This window comes from Corylus avellana, chromosome 4, assembly GCF_965113065.1.
Source record: "Corylus avellana chromosome 4, dhCorAvel1.hap1.2, whole genome shotgun sequence".
Taxonomy (NCBI): Eukaryota; Viridiplantae; Streptophyta; class Magnoliopsida; order Fagales; family Betulaceae; genus Corylus; species Corylus avellana.
In genome coordinates, this window is record NC_142493.1 from 4646333 (window position 1) to 4671461 (window position 25129).

At 34.9% G+C, this 25129-nt stretch overlaps 1 protein-coding gene and 3 pseudogenes across 3 annotated transcripts; all 4 read left to right on the top strand.

Moving 5' to 3' along the window:
• Positions 1-2261: 2261 nt before the first annotated feature.
• On the top strand, positions 2262-3337 carry LOC148586174 (non-functional pseudokinase ZED1-like; annotated as a pseudogene).
• A 5754-nt stretch (positions 3338-9091) lies between these two features.
• Positions 9092-14113, top strand: LOC132177887 (non-functional pseudokinase ZED1 pseudogene; annotated as a pseudogene).
• Positions 14114-15766: 1653 nt separating this feature from the next.
• On the top strand, positions 15767-16795 carry LOC148586175 (serine/threonine-protein kinase ZRK1 pseudogene; annotated as a pseudogene).
• A 501-nt stretch (positions 16796-17296) lies between these two features.
• On the top strand, positions 17297-21548 carry LOC132179383 (non-functional pseudokinase ZED1). Of its 3 annotated transcripts, XM_088515973.1 has the most exons (3): positions 18025-18536; positions 19226-19256; positions 20378-21548. In XM_088515973.1, exon 3 carries the CDS (start codon positions 20395-20397, stop codon positions 21460-21462), a length of 1068 nt encoding a protein of 355 aa, XP_088372099.1. In that variant the 5' UTR covers positions 18025-18536; positions 19226-19256; positions 20378-20394; the 3' UTR covers positions 21463-21548. The 3 variants fall into 3 exon arrangements, with proteins under 3 accessions (XP_059448085.2, XP_088372099.1, XP_059448084.2); XM_059592102.2 differs by lacking the exons at positions 18025-18536; positions 19226-19256 and adding an exon at positions 17297-17434; XM_059592101.2 differs by lacking the exon at positions 19226-19256.
• Positions 21549-25129: the final 3581 nt, after the last annotated feature.

Here is a 25129-nt window from a genome sequence, read left to right on the forward strand (position 1 = left end):
TCGCGCGCCGGGGGGGGAGATCATATACTTGAATCCCATGGGAAGTCGGGTTCGATATTGGGAAATTTTGACTTTGGGTTTGTTGTTGTTTATTTGATGGGATTATGTGGAAGGTCTAAATTTGGTTAATATTAGGGCTTTTTTAAAAAAAACTTCATTTTAGATCTTGAATTATAACAGGTTTTGAGAATACTCTTATAAATTTCAAAAATTATCAATTTTATCCCATGAACTTTTAATTTGATACAATTTACCCCCTCCGTCAATTTTTTAAACGTTAAAAGTAATAAAATGACCATTATACCCCTGACTTTTTTATAAAATTTTAAATTTGCCCTTAATTTCACATTAAAAATTTAAAATAAATAAATTTATTATAAAAAAAATTAAAAAAAAAAAAAAAATCGCAAGGTGACCCACGGTTGGGCCACCTTGTGACCTTTTCTTTTCAATTTTTTTATAAAAAAAATTGAAGGGTAATTTTGTCTTTTTAGGAGTTTCCGTTAGGGTTTAACGTTAAAAATTGACGGAATTGGGTAAATTGTATCAAATTGAAAGTTCGAAAGGTAAAATTGAGAGTTCTTGAAATTTAGGAGGGTTTTCTCAAAACGCGCAGTAGTTCAAAGGTTCTTTATGACATTTCCCATTATTTTTTTTTATGGAAAAAATATAAAAAAACCCTCAAACTACGAGTCGTGTGCAATATAGCCCCTCAATGTTCAAAAGGTATTAAAGTAATCCCCAAACTACCAAAATCTATCAAAAAGACCACTTATTTTTTTTATATTCCTATAATACCCATATTCTTTTAACAAATAAAATAATTCTAAAAAAAAAAACTAAACAAAAAAAAAAAAAAAAAAACCCAAACGATTTTTTTTTTTTTTAAAAAAAAAAAAACCAATGGACAAATAAAAACAAAAGAAATGTTTTTTGGAATAATTAATTAGTTACTATAGTTGGCTTAAATTACAAATTGTTTCATGTCGTATTAAAGTAAAATCAAATGTACGGTTCTTTAGATATTCCAAAAAAAATATGTACTAAAGTAGGCCATCAAACTATCAAATTGATTTTACTTTAATACGAGATGAAGCAATTTGTAATTTGGGCCAACTACAGTAACTAATTATTTATTTATTCCAAAAAGCTTTTTTTTTTTTTTTATATATATATATATTTATTCGGCCATTGGTTTTTTTTTTAAAAAAAAAAAAAAGAAAAAAAAAAAAAGAAGAAGCAAACGCAATTATTGTTGCTTGAAAAATATTCGCAGTAACAAAATAATCAATGGCTTTGATACTAGTGTTAGAAAATTTAGTAAAAAATTAATGCACAACAAAATTAAACAGTACTTCACTTGCCAGTGGACCATACTACCAGAATTACTTGAGTAATTCTCACAAAACCCACAGTTTAAGAGCACTAAGAAAAGAGAGAAAGAGATTGTCACTGCCCGACAATTCACGTCAAATGAAAATGTCTCAGTTATTTTATAATCTCTCAACTGGGTATACAATGTTAAAAATTATATTTTTATTCTACAATACTGATGTTCCAATCACAATCAACAATTAGATCAATCACATTTGAAATAACGCCAGACTCACTATGTTTTCTTTTAAAAAGTAGGATTAGGATCCCCTCCCATTATGGGGAGGATTGGAGATTCTCCAATTTTCAATCTTGGCCATTCATTTTTATTTAACAGCTCATACGATGCAACCTGTCCTACTTAAATTAAATAATAAAATATTAATTAATTTTTTTTTTTAAAAAAAGAAAATTAAAATTAAAATTAAAATAATAAATACATAAAATCAAATAAAAAAAACTAGGGTGGCCGGCCACACCCCTAGGGTGGTCCGGCCAACGGGCCAAAAAAATTTCAAAATTGTATTTTTATTTGGACTAGACTTAATTTTTACCCCATCTCTAGCTTAACCTCATCTCTCTTTGTCTCACTGTTCTTGTATGTTCACAATCAAAAAAAAAAAAAAAAAACAAAAACAAAACAAAATTGTTAATATAAAACTAACCTGAAAAACCAAAATTTAAATTGTATTGATACGTCATTTTGTAGAGATATGGTAGCAGCATTTTTCAAATTCATTTATGAAAGCGATGGTTTTTGATTAATGAAAGTGTGTTGCGTTTGGGACAGAGCACTCCCGTTTGATCATTTGCTTTCCTATTTTTCCTATATATCTTCAGGGTCTAAGAGGACAAGCATCAGTTTAGGTGGGCTTTTTTGTTTGAGAATGAATAAAAAGGAAGAAAAAGAGGAAAAAAGATTGGAAGAAACAGAGAAATCATTTTTGAAAAATGGAGTTATTTTATTAGAGGATCTGATTGCTTCAAGTAATGGAAAATGCAATTCCATTCGAAATTTCTCTGCTTAGGAGATCATCAGAGCAACAAACAACTTCGATTCAACTCACATTATGCAAAATTGTGCATTTCATAATAAGGAGACCATATTTGATATGGATGATTATATTGTTGATCTGAATTATGATATGTATAAGGGTTATCTAGATGATCGCCCAATCATTGTTAAGAGTTCACAAGCTCGTCCTTGGGGGAGGATAAAGCTCGGCCCTATGCTATACGTGACATCGTCATTGCAACCCAGATGAGCAACCATAAGAACGTTTTAAAACTCTTACGCTGCTGTTTAGAGTTTCCTATACCTGCTCTTGTGCATGAATACTCTGCAAATGGAGCTCTCAATGATAAAGGAGGTTTTGGAGCTGATGAAGAATTCCTACCATGGAAGATTAGGTTGCGTATTGCTAAGCAGCTTGCAAATGCAATTGCATATCTGTACACTGCTCTTCTCAGGCCAGTCATCCTTAAGACCCACCTGCATTCTCTTTGACCAACACTTTGTTCCTAAACTTTGCAACTTCTCAGTCTCCATAACAATCCCTCCTCATGAATCTCATGCAAGTGATGATACGTACATCGAGTCTAAGTACTGTGACCCTGAGTATTTAAAGTTTGGCTGTGTCACCGAGAAAAGTGACGTCTAGCTTCGGTGTGCTTTTACTTACTTTCTTAACAGGGAAAAGTGTTATAGATAGTCTTAGGCGGTCAACAAAATATCAGTCATTAGTTAATAACTATGTGAAAGATCATCATGCTCCAAACGATCGAGCAGGTGACTGAATTTGTGGATCCCAATATTTTGAGGGAGGAAGGAGGAGATGGACAAGCGCAACAAGTGAAAGCTTTTTTAACACTTGCGCTGGCATGCGTCCGAGGGAAAGGTGAAGAAAGGCCTGATATGATTGATGTGGCAAAAGAGCAAATGCGGATTGATAAGTCCATATGACATTTCCTTGATGCAGAATATGACGGATTACAAAGCCTTGCATTTAGTGTCTTTTATTTTTTTCAATTAAAAATCGTGCTCTTTGGGAATATCTCTTATCAAGACAATGCCCCTAGTAATTCTAGACTTTTTTTCTTCTTCTATTTCTTAGTAATTCTATACTTGTATTGATTTATCCTGTCTCTATTTTATGTGTCCGATGAACAATTATTCAATGAATAATTATTTTTTTTTATACCGTTCAATGAGATATTTTTGTTTAAGATGAGATTTCTTTTTTTGTAGTACTAAATAAGTAAAGACCGAGAAATTTTTTTTAAGCATTTTGAGCATCTAGATGAAAGGGTAAAATATGAAAAGGACAAACTTTTCTTCTAAGAAGAAATTGAAATTTATGTGATTTTTATTGTTGATCCTATTAAAAATACACATAAGAATTATATGTTCTAAAAACAGATATTACATTAATAGATTGAAAAAAATTTTCAAGCCAATTTTCCTCGAAACTAAATGGGTAGAAAAATTTGTCCATATCAAAGCGCCTTATGGTAATGATTCACTTACATGAACCAAATTTAAGATTAAACTAATTAGCTCTAACAAAAATTGCTTGCAAAGAACAATGGGAACCTTTTTTGGAGTAAGATTCTAGTACAACGACAAGGTGTTGAAAAGGGTTAAAACGCAAGAGGATTTCACAGAGTTTTCAAATGCTACCTAGCCAATACAGCTTGTCAGCTTCTATGCAGTCTGTGTTTGAGAGGATGATTCCGTTGCAAATGCAAACCCTAGCACCGATACGACCTCGTTTCGCAGAGCTCTTGAACCGCCCTTTTCTCAGGACCTTGAGCTCCGAGCATTCTCATTGTCTTCCTTTGATTACGCTGTCCAGTCTCACGGTGGCCTCCCTCACTTCTTCTCTGGTGCTCTCCCTCCTTCCAAGGCTCTCTCTCTCTCTCTCTCTCTCTCTCTCTCATGTATATATGTATATGTATGTATGTGGGCACAATACGGCCGCACACAAGCACCGGCATGACAAACAATGTGTTCGTCTGGTGATAAAAATAGTGAAAGAGAAAGGGCCCTGAAAAACATAGTCATTTTTGGTTTTCTATTTGTTTAATCTAAGCGGGAAAGTAGGACATTGAAGAATTCCTCTCTGGTTTTTGTGCAGAGTCATTGTTATTTTTTCATCCACCTGGTGCAGTCAACTTCCTGAGCATGTTAAATTTGATTAGTATATGGAATTTAATGGATTAGATTGATGATAAAAATTTGTTCTTAATTTGTGCAGCTGTTTGTGCAGTGAATTCATTTTATGTTGTTCATGTTATGGTGATTATTGAGATTGGAATGAGAAATGTATTGAAAAAAGATTATAGTTTTTTTTTTTTTTTAAGATTAATTATAGTTTGTTTAATAGAAGGGATTGAGATTTGAGTATTTGAATAAAATAACAACATGTAAGCCGAATCTCTCGAAAATGACTTTTGGTCTTAATAGTTGAGGAGTTGGTGGCATGGGAAGGTGGGTACAATATTGGGAATTTTTGACTATGGGTTTGCTGCTGTTTATTTGATGGGATTCTGTGGAACTTGGAAGGTCTTAATTTGGTCAATATAGGAATTTTTTTTTTTTTAATTTTTTTTTTTTTTTTTTTGGTTCTTGTGGCTCTTGGCTGTTTAAGATGATCTTAGTCACTGTTGGGTCATGGATCGGCCAACATTAAGGCCCAACAGGCCTCACGGCCCAAAGATCTATCAAACTCGTTAAGACTAAGTCCACATGAAGGCTCGGTCATTGAAGCCCGACAGCTAGTCAGCCTCCGGGGCATAATAGTCTTATACCAAGGATAGATTAGTTATCTCACATGATAGATATATGTTATCCCCACACAAACATGATAGAATATCATTCAAATTCAAATAGTCATCTACACTTATCAAAATACAGGCTTGTTGTCAACACCTGAACTATCCACGTCCGACCGAGAACTACTCGGGCATTCTTATCTAACGCCAGCAAAGGCCAAATCACTTATCCCACAATCTTAGGCTACTAAGATCATTGGGCAGCTAACAAACTCTATCCTTCGCGAATAACTGCCTAGCAAATATTGAGGGATGCGAGAGCCGAAACGTGCGGGGAACAAACTCTAATCCATGCCTATAAATACAAGTCATAACTTAAACCAAAGGTAAGTGCAACTCTTGTTCTCTAGCTCTTTGTTGCTTATACACTCTTCCCTCAAAATATTGACATAGGCATCAGAGCTTCCCCTGCCGGAACACCACCGATCATTTTGATCCTTGTTATTTGCTTTTTTTGTGCAGCCCGACGTGACCCCGGACACCGCAGCACTCCCTGGAAGATGTGCCATGTCACCTCGGAAAACTCAGTTTGGCACTGTCAGTTCTTACCATCTACAATCCGATATGATGACTACATGTTCATATCCTCAACCCGAGAATCAAGCTGCTGCACCCAGCGCACTAATGAAGTAGAATGATGATCTTGCTACAAGGCTCACGATCGCCGAAGGCCGTAATGGCCGGAGGGATCGAGAGGGTAAAGAGAGGCAAGCAAAAGATCGTGAAGAGAGGCGCGAAAGAGAGAGACGTGAAGAGATCCACAGCGGGAAGCGGGCTCAAAACCACCATCACACAAGTTCTATTCATGGCAGCCATCATTCGATTGTCCAAAACGAGAGATCTCACCATGACAGGCCTTATCATGTGAGACCTTATCATGAAGGATCTCACGATACCAGGCATAATGAGACCAACGTTAATGCCACGGTGCAAGATCTCAAGAGGAAGTAAGAGGAGATGCCCGCCAGATGGTTGACGGTGGAGACAAATCAACGGCAGGAGAGCTCATGGAGAACAACAATCTGCCTTTCATTGATCGAGTATGTGTAGCTTGTTTTGTTTAGTGCTTTTTTCGGTTTATGGTTTGTTAGTGGAAAGGGAAAAGCATATTGGGTTTGGGGGATATGTAAGTTTTGCAAGTCTAGATAGTAGATGCGAGGAAAGAAGTTTTTAGCTTTGAGTTATATATCTGTCAAAATTGCTGCTATATTTGCTGATTATTTAATCTATGGTGACTGCTATATTTGTTAGATTTCCTGTAGGAGAGAAATCCCTTGGAGACTACTAAGCCAACTTAACTCTGTTTACTGATTCAGGTTTGGGTATGAATGTTGACTACTGAACCACATTGAAGGTCTAGAGTGCGTTACTGATGGTATATCTCTTGGAAATTCAATGGGTTATAACACTTCATCAGAACAAATGTGCAAATTCATGCGGTTAAATGTGAGGAGATGAGGCTAGTAAAAAGAGGAGTACTTGTTGTAAGAAGTGATGGGAACTGTGTTGGTTAAGTGACCAGAATTGCTTGTATAATTAATTGAAAGAAAGCAAGTAAACTTTGCTTTAGGCGGAATGAATTATTCTGTTGCATTCTCATTAATTATAAATAGGCTTTTACAAGATAAGTTTTACAAGTATGATAATTATCAAGTTAACAATCTAACTTGATAATAACTTAAAGATACAAACGTATATGTATTAGCTAATGATAATAAGTTGATCTCTATTTTCACGATTAATTTTAGGTGGCCTACTCGTGTCCTACTAAGAATGATGTGACTATTAAAATCGTCATTGGGCTTTTGATTGATTATTATTGAATTTTGATCAAAGAGTGATTTTAATAGCCACATCATTCTTAGTAAGACACAAGTAGGACACAAGTAGGCCACTTAGAATTACTCCTATCTTCACTGCAAGCATTCTTGAAGATTTAGAGTTGGTCTTGGTCTTGTTGAGGGTTGAGTCTTGTTGAGAGTGAATGACTTATCTTGACGATCACAAGATAAGTTCTCATCTATTTCTGAAGTGAGTTTATCCGGAGATATCAATTGTGATTGTACTGCTGACTTAATTGCTGACTTGGTGGATGAGGCCGATTGGTCTTCTTCCTTAACATTCATATCTGTAAAATGTAATCATAAGAGTTTGTTACAATTGTATCTGCTGTGATGAGATGAGACTACACATTTGAACACCAAAAATTAGAGTATGTTGAGCAGATTATAATGGAGTTAGAATAGGAGAGAATAACTTCAATATTGATAACACCATTGCCAGGTATATATCTATTGTTAATAATCCGTTGTTTAAATGGGAAAGTAATAACATGTCAACGGCACCCCTTTCATTCATAAAGTGATACAGAACTTTTTCGGAGAGCACAACTCTTGTAGACGTCGATAAGGTTAGACATTTCTCTCTCATTTAGTTTCGCTTTTTTGCTTCTAATTATTGACTGTTAACCAGATAAACTAACCATTCTCATGTGGGTGAAAAGTAAAGTTGTAAAGAAAAAATTCATGAAAGCAGGCCAAGCCAATGAAACTGTTGGCAGAAACTCTACCCCCTAGTCGAGGTAGTTCGGCCACCCTCATGGCTTTCACCCCTTTTTAAATCTCTTTTATGTGTTGTCGTGTTTAGAGCTGTTTATTAAACTGCCCATACTAAAAACTGTTGCATGGTGCAATACCCTGAATCCATATATATATATATATATATATATATATATATATATATATATATATATAAGGAATGATCCATTGGTTTGTTTGGACTCTCATGCCAATTTTATAAGATAATTAAGAAATAAAATATAATTTTTAGAGGTAATTTCACTTTAAACTCCTGAATTACCATGCGATTTGAGAAGCCCCAAAATTTCAAAAACTCTCAATTTGGATCCCTGAACTTTCAATTTCAGTCAATTTTAACCCCCTCTGTCAGATTTAGACATTAATTTCCTTGATTTTATAAAAAAAGTCAGGGGTATAAACGTTATTGTCTTACTTTTAACGTTTAAAATCTGACGGATGGGTTCAAATTTATTATAATTGAAAGTTCAAAGGTCTAAATTGAGATATTTTGAAGTTTTGGGGCTTCTCAAATTGCTTGGTAATTCATGAGTCTAAAATGAAGTTACCCCTAATTTTAACTTTAATCAAATTTAAATTTAGGGAAAATTATAGTTTACCCCCCAAGTTGACAACGTTTTTCAATTTGAACACTAAAGTTTCATTTTTTGCAATCCACCCCCCAAAGTTCTAAATTTTTGCAATTTGATCAATTGTATCCAAAATTTCTCATATTGCCCCTAATTTTTAATTTTTATTTTCTATAAAAAAATTTTAAAAAAATTCGGGGTGGCTATGGCCATTTGGCCATTTTTGCACCCCCAAAAATGTTGTTCTTTTTTTTTCATAAAAAATAAAAATTATGGGCAATATGAGAATTTTGGGATAATATTGGTCAAATTGAAAAAAAATTGAAACTTTGTGGGGATGGATTGCAAAAATTAAAACTTTAGTGTTCGAATTGAAAAACGCTGTCAACTTTAGAGGGGTAAACTATAATTTTTCCTTAAATTTATATCGTGTTAGTAGTCAATGAGTCATATATGTAGGATGACACCCTATAGAGATATTGTAGTAAAAATGGTAGTAGCATTTTTCAATTTCATTTATGAATTAAAGTGACTATTTTTCATTTATAAAAGTGTCATGCGTTTGGTTGGGACAGAGCACTCCCATTTGACCATTTGCTTCTCATTCATCAGTTTTAAAGTTGCTTTTTTTCTTCTTCATTTTTTTTTTAAAAAAAAAGATTCATTTTTTCATTTTTTATTTTTATTTATATATTTTCAGGGTCTAAGAGGACAAGCATGGATTTAGGTGGGCTTTTTTGTTTGAGAACGAATAAAAAGAAAAGAGAGAAACCATTTTAGAGAAATGGAGGCATTTTATTAGAAGATCAGATTGCTTCAAGTAATGGAAAATGTAATCCCATTCGCAATTTCTCTGCTGAGGAGCTGATCAGAGCAACTAACAACTTCGATCAAAGTCACGTTATAGAAAAGTGTATGTTAGTTCTTGTGTTGGCTTAATTCAGTTTTAAAATGCAGGGGCTACTATTTACAGGCTCAAACACTAATATAGAATGCTCAGAATCCAATCTCCACCATTCATAATGTAGATTCATGTGTTATGAACGTCTCTGCAAAATTTTAGCTTAATCGGATCACAAAAGCCGATCGATCGGAGCTTTTGATCAAGACTGGACAGCATTTCCAAAATGTTGTTTCACCCATTGCATGCCCTGTCCAGACAGGCCTTCCCCGGGTCCACACCACATTTCGAGAAATCTTATTTTTTCTCCGCAAGGCCCTGTCCGGACACCCCGTAAGTTTTAGGCCTAAAAACGTGATTTTAAGTGGGTTAAGTCTAGGATTTTGTCGAAGGTATATATACATCATTATAGAAGAGAGAGACATGAATTTTCACCCCCAGAGAGTTCGTCGGAAGCTATGCTAAGAGAGATCATATGTGGTGAGCGTTAAATTGAATCTCTTAAGAGTTTTAGTTATTCCTTTGATAAATCTACGGTTGAGAAGTCTATCGGAAGAGTCCGGTAAAGGAAAATCACATTGAAGAAGATTGTGAGTAAGGAGACGAGTTGTAGGCTTGTCGATCTTACAAAGCCAAGGTCTTGCAAAGGGTTGTAAGTGTTCCTAGTGTCTGTAATCTCAGAATAATCTTTGGATAGTGATTTCCTGGGTTTCGCTACCCTGGAGAGGTTTTACTTTTAGATCAGTTTCTAAAAGGTTTCCTCTTCGTAACCAAAATATTTGTGTCTGCCTTTTTATTTCTTTATATATTTTGGTTGATTGAATTATTTATTGCTTCATAGTATTAATTCCGCATAAATTGTGATAAACAAGTTTTTGGAGTCGACATAGCGTTTTTCAATTGATATCAGAGCAGGTTCATTCTGTTTGGATTAAATTCTTGAGTGAAATCTATTGACTCCTGTTTGTTATGAATACTTCTCAAGGGGAATATGATCTTATAAACTCCTTCAACAATTTGTTGGAATAATTCACTCTTTTGAGACATCAATATACAAATTGTTTGGAGGATTTTCAAGATCTTAAACATGTGAAATAATCTACCTTCTAAAAGGTTTATCCCTACTTGTCATCATTGTGAAAAAGTTTGTTACATTCGACCCAACTGTTTTAAATTTAAACCTCATATGCATAAAAATAAAAATTATGTTTCTAGGAAAGAACCTTTGGGGTTATGCACAATGATAATGGGAGGTTTGTCTAGATTAGGCAAGATTGAAAATGTTCACATCTCTACACCTTCTTTCAAGTAGGTTTGGGTTAGGAAGGATTATACCATTCGCCCATTGAGGGGGAGTGGTAGTGATCTCACCTAAAGTTAGGTGAGTCAATATCATGCCTAGGATTGATTGTTTTGCTTATTTTTGAATATTCTAGAACGTGTTATTTTTCTTTGCTTTGCATTTTTTTTTTTTTTTTTTTTTTGCTTTATTGTTTATCCATTGCATTGTTTTTGTTGTTACACTTTTTGTATGAAGAGTGTATATATGGTTGCTTTGAGATTCTTATTTTGAGGCATATTCATAAAGGATTTTTCAAGAAATTCATATGTCATGATCTTTGAAAAGCTTATAAATGAGATGTTGTGTGCGAACCACCAAGATTTTTGTCTACTTGCTAATCAAATGTTCAAGAATGTGTAATGTCTTATGAAGACCTAAAAGTAGTTATTAAACCAAATCATTATTTTGTAATAGGACCTATAAGATGTGATGAAAGTTTAATGCTAAAGGACATTCATGTCTTGCCTGTTGTAATCTCAATTCAAGCATGTTGTTTTGTTTTGCATTGCATTTTTGTTTGTTTTGTATTTGTTTTTGTTCGTGTGCATTTCTTTTATGAAAAATTTCAAAAAGACAAAAATATGTTACTTTGATTGTTTTTTTTTTTTTTTTTCTTTTGTCTTATGCACCTAGATAGTCCATTAATTTCTCATGTTGTTTTTTATGGATTTAATTCCTTGCGTCTTGAAATATTCTTAATATGCATGAGATAAAAATTTGTGTCAATGGACTTGTTTTTGTGATTACCTAAAGTCTGAGCTTATGTGGTACATTTTACCTATGCTTTATCTCTTGTACACATTTAAGCTTAAATTGAGGTTTTGTTTTACTTTATTTGTGAGGTCTGTTAGGTAACAATATGAGGTTTTTGACTAGTCATATTCTTCAAATTGACCATATGCTAGTTGAACCTAGGGCTTAAAAATTCTTGCTTTCTCTTTTGTGATAAGCACCAAAAGTTTAAGAATACTTTCTGAAAGAGAAAAATAAACAAGATAGTGAAACAAATAAAATCAAAAGATCATATTCCAAAATGAATTTATTTCACTGTGTCAAACTTGTACAAAATGTTTTACAAAGAGAACTGTATAGGATGAGAGTGGCTAGACCCTAGTATGATAAGGTTTGACTTTTGATTTGATATACTTGTCAAAACCGGTAGTGAAACTTTCTTCTCATTTTGTAAGTTGAAAATTTTTCTCTTTGGATGGTTTACACACACATCACACAAGCATGGGTTGAATGGAACATTTTCTTGGCTTGGGTTAAACAATATGAATTTCTTGTCATTTCTAGTCTCATGTATATTTTGCATATTTGGAGCATATTTGAAATATTCATTGTATAATACATGAGTCATTGATGTGTATATCATGTGTGTTCATTTGACTTTTGAGGGGGAGAAACATGTTTTGCATTTCTAGTTTTTTGTTGTTAATTGATTCATACATTGAGGGAGAGTTTTGCTGTTGTTTCTTTATGATCATACATTCTACGTCTTTTTTTTTTTTATTATGAGTTTTATTTATGTCTTCTTGTTTCACATATGCCTTGATATATTTTGTGAAGTGTTTCAGGAAACATGAAGACCTTTTTGTCATTCTGTGACAAAAAGGATGAGTAAATATGGGGAGATGATGGGATTGGCTCGGCATTTTGGTTTTGCCACTGAATTGCCAAAGGGGGAGTTTGTTAGTTCTTATGTTGGCTTAATTTAGTTTCAAAATGCAGAGGCTACTGTTTGCGGGCTCAAACACTAATATAAGATGCTCAGAATCGAATCTTCACCGTTCATAATGTAGATTCATGTGTTATCAACGTCCCTGCAAAATTTCAGCACAATCGGATCACAAACGCCTATCGATCGGAGCTATTGATCAATACTAGACAGCATTTCCAGAATGTTGTTTCACCCATTGCATGCCCTGTCCGGACAGGCCTTCCCCCAGTCCGGAGCGCATTTTCAGAAACCTTATTTTTGCTCCACAAGGCCTTGTCCGGACAGCCCATGAACCTGTCCAAACACCTCGTAAGTTTTAGGCCCAAAAACGTGATTTTAAGTGGGTTAAGTCTAGGGTTTTGTCAAGGGTATATATACATCATTATAGAAGAGAAATGTACGAATTTTTACCCCCAGAGAGTTCGTCGGAGGCTATGCTAAGAGAGATCATATGTGGTGAGCGTTAAATTGAATCTCTTAGAGTTTTAGTTATTCTTTTGATAAATCAACGATTGAGAAGTCTATCGAAAGAGTCCGGTAAAGAAGAATCACGTTGAAGAAGATTGTGAGCAAGGAGACAAGTTGTAGGCTTGTTGATCTTACAGAGCCAAGGTCTTGCAAAGGGTTGTAAGTGTTCCTAGTGTCTATAATTTTTGGATAATCTTTTGATAGTGATTTCATGGGTTTGGCTACCCTGGAGAGGTTTTACTTTTAGATTGGTTTTTAAAAGGTTTCCTCTTCATAACCAAAATATTTGTGTCTACCTCTTTATTGCTTTATATATTTTGATTGATTGAATTGTTTATTGCTTCATAGTATTAATTCCGCATAAATTGTGATAAATAAGTTTTTGGAGTCGACATAGCGTTTTTCAGTGTCAATTACTTCCATGTGATGGGATTATAGTTGATGAGATTGATTATCCTGGCGAAGTCACCTATTACAAGGGTTCTCTAAATGATCGCACAATTATTGTTAAGAAGGTCACGAGGGTGCCGTTCCGGAAGGAGGTTAAACTTCGGTCCCATGCTATCCGTGACATTGTGATAGCTACCCAGATGAGCAACCATAACAACGTTTTAAAGCTCTTAGGCTGCTGTTTAGAGTTTCCTATCCCGGCTCTTGTGCATGAATACGCCACAAATGGAGCTCTCAATGATAAAGGAGGTTTTGGAGCTGATAAAGAATTCCTACCATGGAAGATTAGGTCGCGTATTCCTAAGCAGTTAGCTTGCAAATGCACTTAATTACATATCTCCACACTGCTCTTCTCAAACCAGTCATCCATAGGGATTTAAGACCCACCTCCATTTTTTTTTTTTGGACCATAACTTTGTTCCTAAACTCTGTAACTTCTCGGTCTCCATAACAATCCCTCCTCACCAATCGCATGCAAGTGATGATACGAATATCATGTCCGTGTACTGTGACCCTGAATATTTATGGTCTGGCTATGTTATTGAAAAAAGTGATGTTCATAATTTTGGCGTGCTTTTACTTATTTTAGTAACAAGGAAAAACGCTGCAAATATTGTTTGGGCAACACAATTTCAATCATTAGTTGATAACTTTGTGGGAGATCATCTTCCAAATGAGCAGGTGATCACTGAAATTGTAGATCCCAATATTTTGAGGGAGGAAGGAGGAGATGGGAAAGCTCAACAAGTGGAAGCTTTTTTAGCGCTTGCGTTGGCATGCATCTGAAGGAAAGGAGAAGAAAGGCCTAATATGATTGATGTGGCAAAAGAGTTCATGCGGATTGACAAGTCCATATGACCTTTTCCTTGATGTAAAATATGGCGGATTATCTACAGATCGGGTAATTTAGTGTCTTTTATTTTTCGAGTTAGAAACTGAAATAATATATATGCAGTCAAGCGTCAACAAATGAAATTAATAATTAATTGGAAACTGCGACTGAAACTTACCTCTTTGACGTATTTATTGGAAAGCATTGAAAAGGCAAACGCTTATTTCCATGTGGGCGCTCTACACGGCTTAGAAGGATAAGTTGAGAATCGATGACCATATAATTTTGTTTGTTTTTTTGTTTTTTAGTTTTTATAAGTGATAACCATATAATTAGGTCAATGCACTCTGCAGGATAGTTGTTGAGATGGTGCAAAACATAATTTTTCTGAAATTCTGATGCTCTCTGGACATTCATAGAGTGGAAAGAATGCTCTCAGATCTTGGTATTTCTGGTCCAGAAAGACAGGCAAATAAGAGGCAAAAACAATATCTCGAATCTTGTAAGATTTTTTATTTTTTATTTTTATTATTATTATTTACTTCTCTCCTATAGTAGTATTGTTTAATTTTTGATGTGGGTTAATATGTTAAATTTTAGTATTGGACCTTGTCGATCTATTTGATAGGAAACTAGCTACACAACAAGAATAACCTTTGTTAATGTTTTTGGATAGTGTTTTTGTTTTTTTATTTTTTTTAAAAAATGTTCTGACATAGTATAAAGGTAAATTTTATTTTTGTATTTTGACAAAGTGTAAAAAACAAAACAAAACAAAAGATAAAACAAACCAATTGTTTGTGGTAGGCTTAACTTATATATTAAGAGCTATTTTGGAGGAATTAAACGCAACAAAAGCAAAAAGTTTCTGACTATTTCGAGGGAGTCAGGCTTCTTAGATTGAGAAGATACTTAGATGATTTTTATTCATTATAGCTTGGCTCTTTTATGAGAAAGTACCCTTACATATCCACCTTAATTCTTAAACCCTAGTTCGGGCTCTTTGGCTAGGCATATTAGGCCACTGCCTAAGGCTTTTAATTTATAAAAGACCCTTAAAACCCATTTTTGATATTAACTGGATCAAAAAAGTAAAAAAATAATAAAATAAAATAAAATGAAAGAAGGGCATTTGACCTTCAATGAGGGTTTAAAAAAAAAAAAAAGAAGTTATATTGCAAATTTAAAATATTAAGAAATTTCAAACTAAAGCATGACCTACTTTCTTTTATAATTTTTTTTCCTCTTATTTTCTTTTATCGCTCCTAATCTTTTGCTTGTTGGGTATGAGACGAACAAGAAGAAGATCGACGAGAGGGAAGGGAGCGTTTGATGCCTAGCTAGTGGCTTTTTTTTTCTTTTTTTTTTTCGGAACAAATAAATTTGTTAATAATTAAAAAACTAACGTGAAAATCAAAATTTCAATTGTATTGATATGTCATTTTGTAGAGACACGTACTGTAGTAAAAATGGTAGTAGCATTTTTCAATTTCTTCATTTATGAAAACGATGATTTTTTATTAATGAATGTTTGGGACAGAGCACTCCCATTTGATCATTCCCTCATTCATCAGTTTTAAAGTTGCTTTCCTAATATTTAATTTTCCTATCTATCTTCAGGGCCGGTCTAATTAAGAGGACAAGCAAGAGTTTAGGTGGGCTTGTTTTGTTGTTTGAGAATGAATAAAAAGGAAAGAGAGAAATCATTTTTGAGAAATGGAGGCATTTTATTAGAGGATCTGATTGCTTCAAGTAATGGAAAATGTAATCCCATTCGCAATTTCTCTGCTGAGGAGCTCATCACAGCAACAAACAACTTCCATTCAACTCACATTTTGCAAAATTGTCCATTACTTCCATATTTTAGTTTCGGTCTGGAATATGTTATGTTTAAGGGTTATTTGGATGATCGCCCAATTATTGTTAAGAAGTTCAGGAGCTTGTTCTCGGAGGAGGATAAACTTCGGTCCCTTGCTATACGTGACATCGTCATTGCAACCCAGATGAGCAACCATAACAACGTTTTAAAGCTCTTAGGCTGCTGTTTAGAGTTTCCTACCCCTGCTCTTGTGTATGAATACGCTGCAAATGGAGCTCTCAATGATGAAGGACGTTTTGGAGCTCATAAAGAATTCCTACCTTGGAAGATTAGGTTGCGTATTGCTAAGCAGCTTGCAAATGCACTTACATATCTTCACACTGCTCTTCTCAGGCCAATCATCCATAGGGATATAGCACCCACCTCCATTTTCTTGGACCATAACTTTGTTCCTAAAGTCTGCAACTTCTCAATCTCCATAACAATCCCTCCTGGCGAATCTCATGCAAGAGATGATACGAACATCAAGTCTGTGTACAGTGACCCTGAATATTTTGAGTTCGGCTTTGTCACTGAGAAAAGTGACGTCTATAGCTTCGGTGTGCTTTTATTTATTTTATTAACAGGGAAAAAAGCTGCAAATATTGTTCGGACAACACAATTTCAGTCATTAGTTGATAATTATGTGGGAGATCATGTTCCGAATGAGCAGGTGATCACTGAAATTGTGGATCCCAATATTTTGAGGGAGGAAGGAGGAGATGGGCAAGCTCAACAAGTGGAAGCTTTTTTAGCGCTTGCGTTGGCATGCGTCCGAAGAAAAGGTGAAGAAAGGCCTGATATGATTGATGTGGCAAAAGAGCTCATGCGGATTGAGAAGTCCATATGACCTTTCCTTGATGCAGAATATGACATTATCTACATAGCCATTTAGTGTCTTTACTTTTTATTGTATTTTATTTTTCAATTAAAGATCGAGCAAGCCTAGAGACAACTTTCACTAAAATTCCATCTGCAAAGAGACAGCAGCTTGTGTCGAAACTCCAAGTCCATCAGAGCTATTTTGGTGGTGAGTTTACTAGGGGATGCTGATGCTATGTCTCTTGGAAATTGAATGGGTGATGCTTCATAACACTTCCTCAGAACAAATGTGCAAATGCATTCGGTTAAATGTGAGGAGATGAAGCTAGTAAAAGAAGAATACTTGTATATATGCTGTCAACAAATGAAATAATTGAAGACACCGCCAGAAACCTACCTCTCTGATATATTTATTAGAAAGCATTGAAAAAAAAAAAAAAAAAAAAAAAAAAAAAAAAACCCTTATTTCCCTGTGGGCTCTACACGGTTTAGAAGGATAAGATGAGAATCGATGACCATATAATTAGGTCAATTGTACTCTGCAGGATAGTTGTTGAGATGGTGCAAAACATATTTTTTCTGAGATTCTGATGCTCTCTCGATATTCATAGACTGGAAAGAAAGCTCTCAGATGCCAAACAAGAGCAAAAACAATATCTCAAATCCTGTAAGATGTTTATTATTATTATTATTATTATTATTATTATTATTATTATTTACTTCTCTCCTATAGTATTGTTTTATTTCTGATGTGGGTTATGTTAAATTTTAATGTTGGACCTTGTCTATGTGATAGGAAACCAGCTGCACAACAAGAATAACCTTTGTTAATGTTTTTTGGATAGTGTTTTTGTTTCTTTATTTGAAAAAAATGTTATGACGTAGTGTAAATGTAAAATCTGTTTTTGTGTTTTGAGAAGTGTAAAACAAAACAAAAGTTATATAGCAAGTTTAAAATATTAAAAAAAATTCAAACTAAAGCACGACCTACTTTCTTTTTATAATTTTGTTTCTCTTATTTTCTTCTACCAGTACATCTAATCTTTTTCTTGTTGGTTATATCATTATTTATTTGTTTGATATTTTATATCTTATACTTGCTATCAAACACCAACACGTCATTGATTTTAGTTGGTTGTTGTTACAAGTTATGATCGCGTATCATTGATTTTAATGCATGACTAGTTACAGTGGCGGATACATGGTGGTCGCCCCCGGTAAATTTTTTTTTTTTTTTTTAATTTTAAAGTAAAAATTTGAAGAAATTTGAAGGGCGCCCTGGTAAAAATAAAAAAGAAAAAAGAAAAGCTCTCCGGTCTCCAACCCGCCCAGCAAAATCCAAAAATATACCCCCTACAAATTTTTTACCATCTCTACTAGACTAGAGAGGACTGGCTGGACTGCAATGTCCACAAAAAATTTAATAAATAAAAATAAAAATAAAATAGAAGTTTTTTCCTGCTTTCTGCTCAACACGCAATCACCATTTTGTCAACCAAAATTCACAAGGCACGCTACACCAAGGGAAAGGAGGCAAAGTTTGTTTTTCAAAAAATCTCAAATCTTACTCAATCACACATTCTCATCTCACCCAACCCAAACCCAAAGAAAAAGAGAAATTTTTTGTAGTTGAAGAAATACCAAAGGCAAGAGAAGCACACCAAGATTGGTTGTACATCCACCGATCTGTTGACTGTTGTACATCCACCGTCGTCTTCAGCTCGCCATGACGCTGTCCACGCACCACCAGCAGAAGTGAACAGGGCATCGTGAGTTTCACTCTCTTCTCTGTAGATTATAGTCTCTAATGTTATTTATGCTTTGAGATTTGAGGCTTTTCTAAAAGAAAAGTGGTAGGAACGTTGACACCATTTTTGTTGGCTTGAGGAGCGAAAGGTGAAATAAGACTTAGACTGTGATTATGTGATTTGTGAATATGTGATTTTGAAGAAGGTGTGGCCGTGTGTCAGTGTGTGGGTGAAACACTAAACAAAAAAAACACAAAATACGAAGAAAAAAAGTTGGGTCTTGAATCTAGGTGTGGCCGTGTGTCAGCGAGTCAATGACACACGGCCACACCTAGAATTGAGAAAATTAAAAAAAAAAAAAAAAAAAAAAAAAAAAAAAAAAAGGTGATTCGTGAAGAGTGGTGATCAAGAAAGTAATTTGTCATTATCTTTAGTTTTTAATTGAGAAAATAAATCTTTCTTTCTAGAATTGCTTAGGGATTAGGGAAAAAAAAAATTGTTGAGATGGTAGTGTGGAATAGTCTTTAAAATTGTTTTTACTTTTTAGTTTTTAATTGATAGTAAAACTCACAAGAATATTATTACTTTCAAAAAGAAAAAAGAAAAAAAGACAATTTAATTATAAACAAGAATATTGCTTTAATTATTTGTTTTCATTGGTTTGCAGCATTGTTAGACTAACTCCTTTTTGTGGTCTATGTGTTTTCAAGAAATTTTTCAAGATAACTAATTCACTCAAAGGTACTCATTTTTTTTAGATACTTTTAGTTATTTAACTGTGCTTAATTTATTTCGCAAGTAGTTTAAATTATTATGTGTTTGTGACATCGTTAGATGAAGATTTTTAATAGTTACTTTGATTTTTGTTTTTTTCTTTGTTGGGTAATTTGATGAGTTTGATTTGCTTAGTGATACATATATTGTAGTATAATTTATTTTTTGATTGTATTTATTATATTATAATAAAAATATAATACATAAAGAGAAAAAAAAAATTTATCATTATGTTTTATTATTTTTTTGTGCCCCTGGTAACATCAATTCCTAAATCCGCCACTGACTAGTTAAGTTCTACTTACAATCGTTATCTTACATTAAAGGTAAAATTTGGTTAGTCATATTATCTTTTGAGAATAATAAATTAACAAAACTTGTACATGAAAATTTGATTAATTCTAGCGAATTTTTGCAATTAGCCATTGAGTTAACGCACCAAAATAGATCACACCTCAAAATTTATTATTTTTTTTTTTTCTAGTTTTAATTGCACAAGTGCTTTGAAAATGTGAAATTGATCATTCCCTTGATTTTCTGTCCGGAATTGTTTTAGCTGTTAGTGCAACGTCATCATTTTTGTCACATCACATTAAAATAATAATTTTTTTTAGTAAATTAATAATTTTATTAAAAAATAAATCTTAAAAAAAAACAATTTTTTTTTAAAAAAAAAGAAAAAAGAGAAAGAGAATAAAGGCAAAAGAAAAAAAAGAAAATAAAAAAAATGAAGTGGTAGACAGACAGCAATGGGGCTGCCACCCATAGGGGTTGGGGTGGCAACCTCATCTCTCGTCTCACGGTTCTTGTATATATGTTCACGCTCAAACCTCATCTCTCTTCGGGTATGAGACGAACGAGAAGAAGACGAGAGGGAATGGAGCGTTTGATGATGCCAAGTGGTTTTGTAGAGATATGGTAGTAAAAATGGTAGTAGCATTTCTGAATTTCATTTATGAAAGCGATGATTTTTTATTAATGAAATTGTGATGCGTTTGGTACAGAGCACTCCCGTTTGATCATTTGCTTCTCTCATTCATGGTCGGTTTTAAAGTTGCTTTCCTAATATTTTTCCTATATATCTTCAGGGTCTAAGAGGACAAGCATGAGTTTCGGTGGGCTTTTTTGTTTGAGAACGAATAAAAAGGAAGAAAGAGAGGAAGAAAGAGAGAAATCATTTTTGAGAAATGGAGGCATTTTATTAAAGGATCTGATTGTTTCAAGTAATGGAAAATGTAATCCCATTCGCAATTTCTCTGCTGAGGAGCTCATCACAGCAACAAACAACTTCGATTCAAGTCACATTATGCAAACTTGTACATTATTTCCAGAAAAGTGGCTTGGTGGGTCAGAATATGAATTTCTTGAAGTGACTTATCTTATGTATAAGGGTTATCTAGATGGTCGCCCAATCATTGTTAAGAAGTTCACGAGCGAGAACTTGGAGGAGTATAAACCTCTGTCCCAAGCTATACGTGACATTGTGATAGGAACCCAGATGAGCAACCACAACAACGTTTTAAAGCTCTTAGGCTGCTGTTTAGAGTTTCCTATACCTGTTCTTGTGCATGAATACGCCACAAATGGAGCTCTCAATGATAAAGGAGGTTTTGGAGCTGATAAAGAATTTCTACCTTGGAAGATTAGGTTGCGTATTGCTAAGCAGCTTGCAAATGCACTTACATATCTCCACACTGCTCTTCTCAGGCCAGTCATCCATAGGGATTTAAGACCCTCCGCCATTTTCTTGGACCATAACTTTGTTCCTAAACTCTGCAACTTCTCAATCTCCATAACAATACCTCCTGGCGAATCTCATGCAAGAGATGATACGATCATTCAGCCTACGTACTGTGACCCTGAATATTTTGAGTCCGGCTCTATGAATGAGAAAAGTGACGTCTATAGCTTTGGCATAGTCTTACTTATTTTTTTAACAGGGAAAAAAGCTACAGGTTTTGTTTGGACAACAGAATTTCATGCTTCAAATGAGCATGTGACCACTGAAATTGTGGGTCCCAATATTTTGAGGGAGGAAGGAGGAGATGGGCAAGCTCAACAAGTGGAAGCTTTTTTAGCGCTTGCATTGGCATGCATCCGAAGGAAAGGTGAAGAAAGGCCTGATATGATTGATGTGGCAAAAGAGCTCATGCGGATTGAAAAGTCCATATGACCTTTTCCTTGATGTAGAATATGGCGGATTATCTACAGAGTCATTTAGTGTCTTTATTTTTATTGTCTTTTATTTTTCAAGTTAGAAACTGAACTAATATATATATATATATATATATATATATAAGTGATGACCATATATATAATTAGGTCAATGCACTCGGCAGGATAGTTGTTGAGATGGTGCAAAAGATAATTTTTTCTGAAATTCTGATGCTAATTTTTTCTGAAATTCTGATGCTCTCTCGATATTCATAGACCGGAAAGAAAGCTCTCAAGAGGCAAACGCAATATCTCGAATCTTGTAAGATTTTATTATTATTATTATTATTATTATTATTATTATTTACTTCTCTCCTATAGTATTGTTTGATTTCTGATGTGGGTTATGTTAAATTTTAATATTGGAGCTTGTCTATTTGATTGGAAACTAGCTAGCTACGTACACAACAATAATAACCTATGGTAATGTTTTTTGGATAGTGTTTTTGTTTCTTTCTTTGAAAAAATGTTATGACGTAGTGTAAAAGTAAAATCTGTTTTTGTGTTTTGAGAAGTGTAAAACAAAACAAAAGTTATATATCAAGTTTAAAATATTAAAAAAAATTCAAACAAAAGCACGACCTACTTTCTTTTTATAATTTTGTTTCTCTTATTTTCTTCTACCAATACATCTAATCTTTTTCTTGTTGGTTATATCTGCTAAGGATATTACGTTAGGGTTATTTACTTCCTTAGGTATTCTAGGTCTATTAGGGTTATCTTACCTTAGTTTACTAGGTTACTTGTTTATCACTCATAGCTTATCTACAAATAGAGGTCTCTGTAATCATTCATATCAATTCATATAAATACAATGTAGTTTATTGTGTGTTTCCGCTCTCCCTATTATTCTTCCGCTCTTCTATATCTCTCCAGCATTCTAACATGGTATCAGAGCCACTTTTCTGTGGTTTTCAATGATCGTCTTTTATAGTATTTTCCTTTTGTCGAATTTTAGTCTTATCGCCCTACATCAAGCGCCGCCAGAATTTCTGCTACCCATAATCTCAAAATCGTGCTAGCTTATAGATTCGGAATTGCCATCGGCCCTCCGACGCGCCGCCATGCGCCTCCTCCAGTTTCTGCCTACACCGTCGTTGCCCTTGCAAGAGCTACATGCTTCTACCGTTGACGACAGTTCATACGCCGCCAAGTATAGATCCAAAGAGATTTGAAGTGTCCAGGCTTCTATGGTGGTGTTCACACGTGCCACCAGAAGGTTCTATCTGTCAGTAAACGCGCGTCCCAAGAGCAGTTCACGCGCCGGTGAGACTCGGCTAAGAATCTTTTCGTTCATGTTACACGCTGCCACACAACGCTGATCACCTTGGTAATAGAACCAATCGATAGATCAGGGCCAAACGAGTCTAGAGCCATCGAGCACAGCCTCATCGAACCATCCACGTGCCTACATGCGCCGCTGCAAGTCACTCCACAAGGCTCCACGCCCCACCACGTCTTCCTGATTAGGAAGGTTACTGGTCCACCTTATAGATCCAGCTTCAACGATTAGATCCCCGCCAAGCATGCCGCCATAGAACTCCGCGCGCGCCTCCACGCGCTAGTAAAAGCTTTTGTGCGTGGGATTCATGCGCCCACGCTCCCCCACTCGCTAATCTCCTTCATCGCGTGTGAGATGCACATGCCTCACAAAGCCGCAAAGCCTGGCGCGTGCACCACACACGCCAGCGCATCTCTTCCTCTCCTGGTAGCCACATGTCAAACTCTTAGTGTGCCATGTCATCACCTCTGCCATGTCATCAACCCTAGCACGTCATCAACCCTGCCATGTCAACACATCTGCCACGTCAGCACATCGACCATGTCAGTGACTCTGCCACATCAGTACCTTGCCAGAGTTGACCGTTGACTTTGACTTTGACCATTGAAAAGTTGACCACTTAATTTTTCATCCTGATTTCAAATTTGTGGTCTATTTTTGCTTTTGGCATCTCTATATGGCAGAAAACAAGATTCTTCTCCAAATTTAGGCATTTGTTTTATGCGGTTCAAGTCGGTTCTTGCATTGTTCAATTCGGTTCCACAGCCTTTTTCTTTGGCGTAGTTCAATTCGGTTCATTCTTCTTGCGGTAGGCACTCTTGGGTCAGACCAATCTTTCCTCAGGTCCATGGGTTTTCAGGCCAAAGAAGCCCCTTTCAACCGGCCCACTTATGCCTTATCAAATGCCGCCATCACTAGTCATTGCAGCCTCTCCTAAGCCAGTGATCCATTACTAGTGAGAATTTTTTTTGGGGTCAGACCTTTCAACGGTCCAAAGGTTTCAGGCATGATTAGCCTCTTCAACCGACATTTTTCTCCCTACTTAGCTCAACCAACCAAGCGAGACGACCTTACTTAGCTCAATCAACCAGGCGAGACAGCTTTCTCTCTGCTCGACCAGACGAGGCTAGCTATTTCATTACTAGTATATGGTTTTCAAGTCAAATTACCACCAAGTGAACCAAGCTCCAACTTAAATGCATAGCTCAATTCAGGCAGAATCCACCAGTCTCTAGCAACTTTTATGGCGTTACTCCAGAAACTTTTTCGGCAAAAGCAACTTTTTTGGCGAATTCATTTTTCTTTTCTTTTTCTTTTACCCAAACTCAAGTTTACACATTGAGTTCGAGAGGGGATGTTAAGAATATTATGTTAGGGTTATTTACTTCCTTAGGTATTATAGGTCTATTAGGTTTACTTTAACTTAGTCTACTAGGTTACTTGTTTACCTTACTTTAATCTACTAGGTTACTTATTTATCATTCATAGTCTTTCTATAAATAGAGGTCTCTGTAGTCATTCATATCAATACAATGTAGTCTATTGTGTGCTTCCACTCTCTCTATTATTCTTCCACTCTTCTATATCTCTCCAGCATTCTAACATGGTATCAGCGCATTCTAACAATATCATTATTTATTTGTTTGATTTTTTATATATTATACTTACTATCAAACACCAATAGATCATTGATTTTAGTTGGTTGTTGCTACAAGTTATGATCGCGTATCATTGATTTTAATACATGACTAGTTAAATTCTACTTACAATCGTTATCTTACATTAAAGCTAAAAATTGGTTAGTCATATTATCTTTTGAGAATAATAAATTGGGTTCATAACTTTTTTGGTACCTCAGTTTTCACTTTTTTATTTTTCCACCCCTAAGTTTTAAAACATGACAAATTTAGTACCCAACCTATGAGAAAAGACAAAATCAATACCTTTGTTAGTTCTGTCAGTCTAATTTAACAGAATTTTCACGTGTCGCTTTCAAAATATGCCACGTGTCCTAAAAAGTAAAAATAATTAATAATAATAATAATAATAAAAAACTAAACCTAAAAAAAAAAAAACCACGAGCTGCTAGCTTCTTCATCTTTGTTCCTCTCTCAGTCTCTCTTTCCTCTTCCCTCTCCCCCTCACCGACGGGAGACGGCCGGCCACCGGATACCACCATAAATCTTTAACCATAAGTTTGTAGAATCATTTTCATTCTCATCCAAACAAGTACACAACCAACCAAACAACCCACAAATCTTTAACCACCATAAGCCAATGTTCCAAGAAAACCCAACATATTCTCAAATCTCAATTCAGCCACCTACCGAGAACTACCCAGAAT

What these genes read in the sequence shown, in the direction of transcription:
- LOC132179383 (XM_059592102.2), top strand. Translation starts at nt 20,395, where the DNA reads ATGAGTTTCGGTGGGCTTTTTTGTTTGAGAACGAATAAAAAGGAAGAA.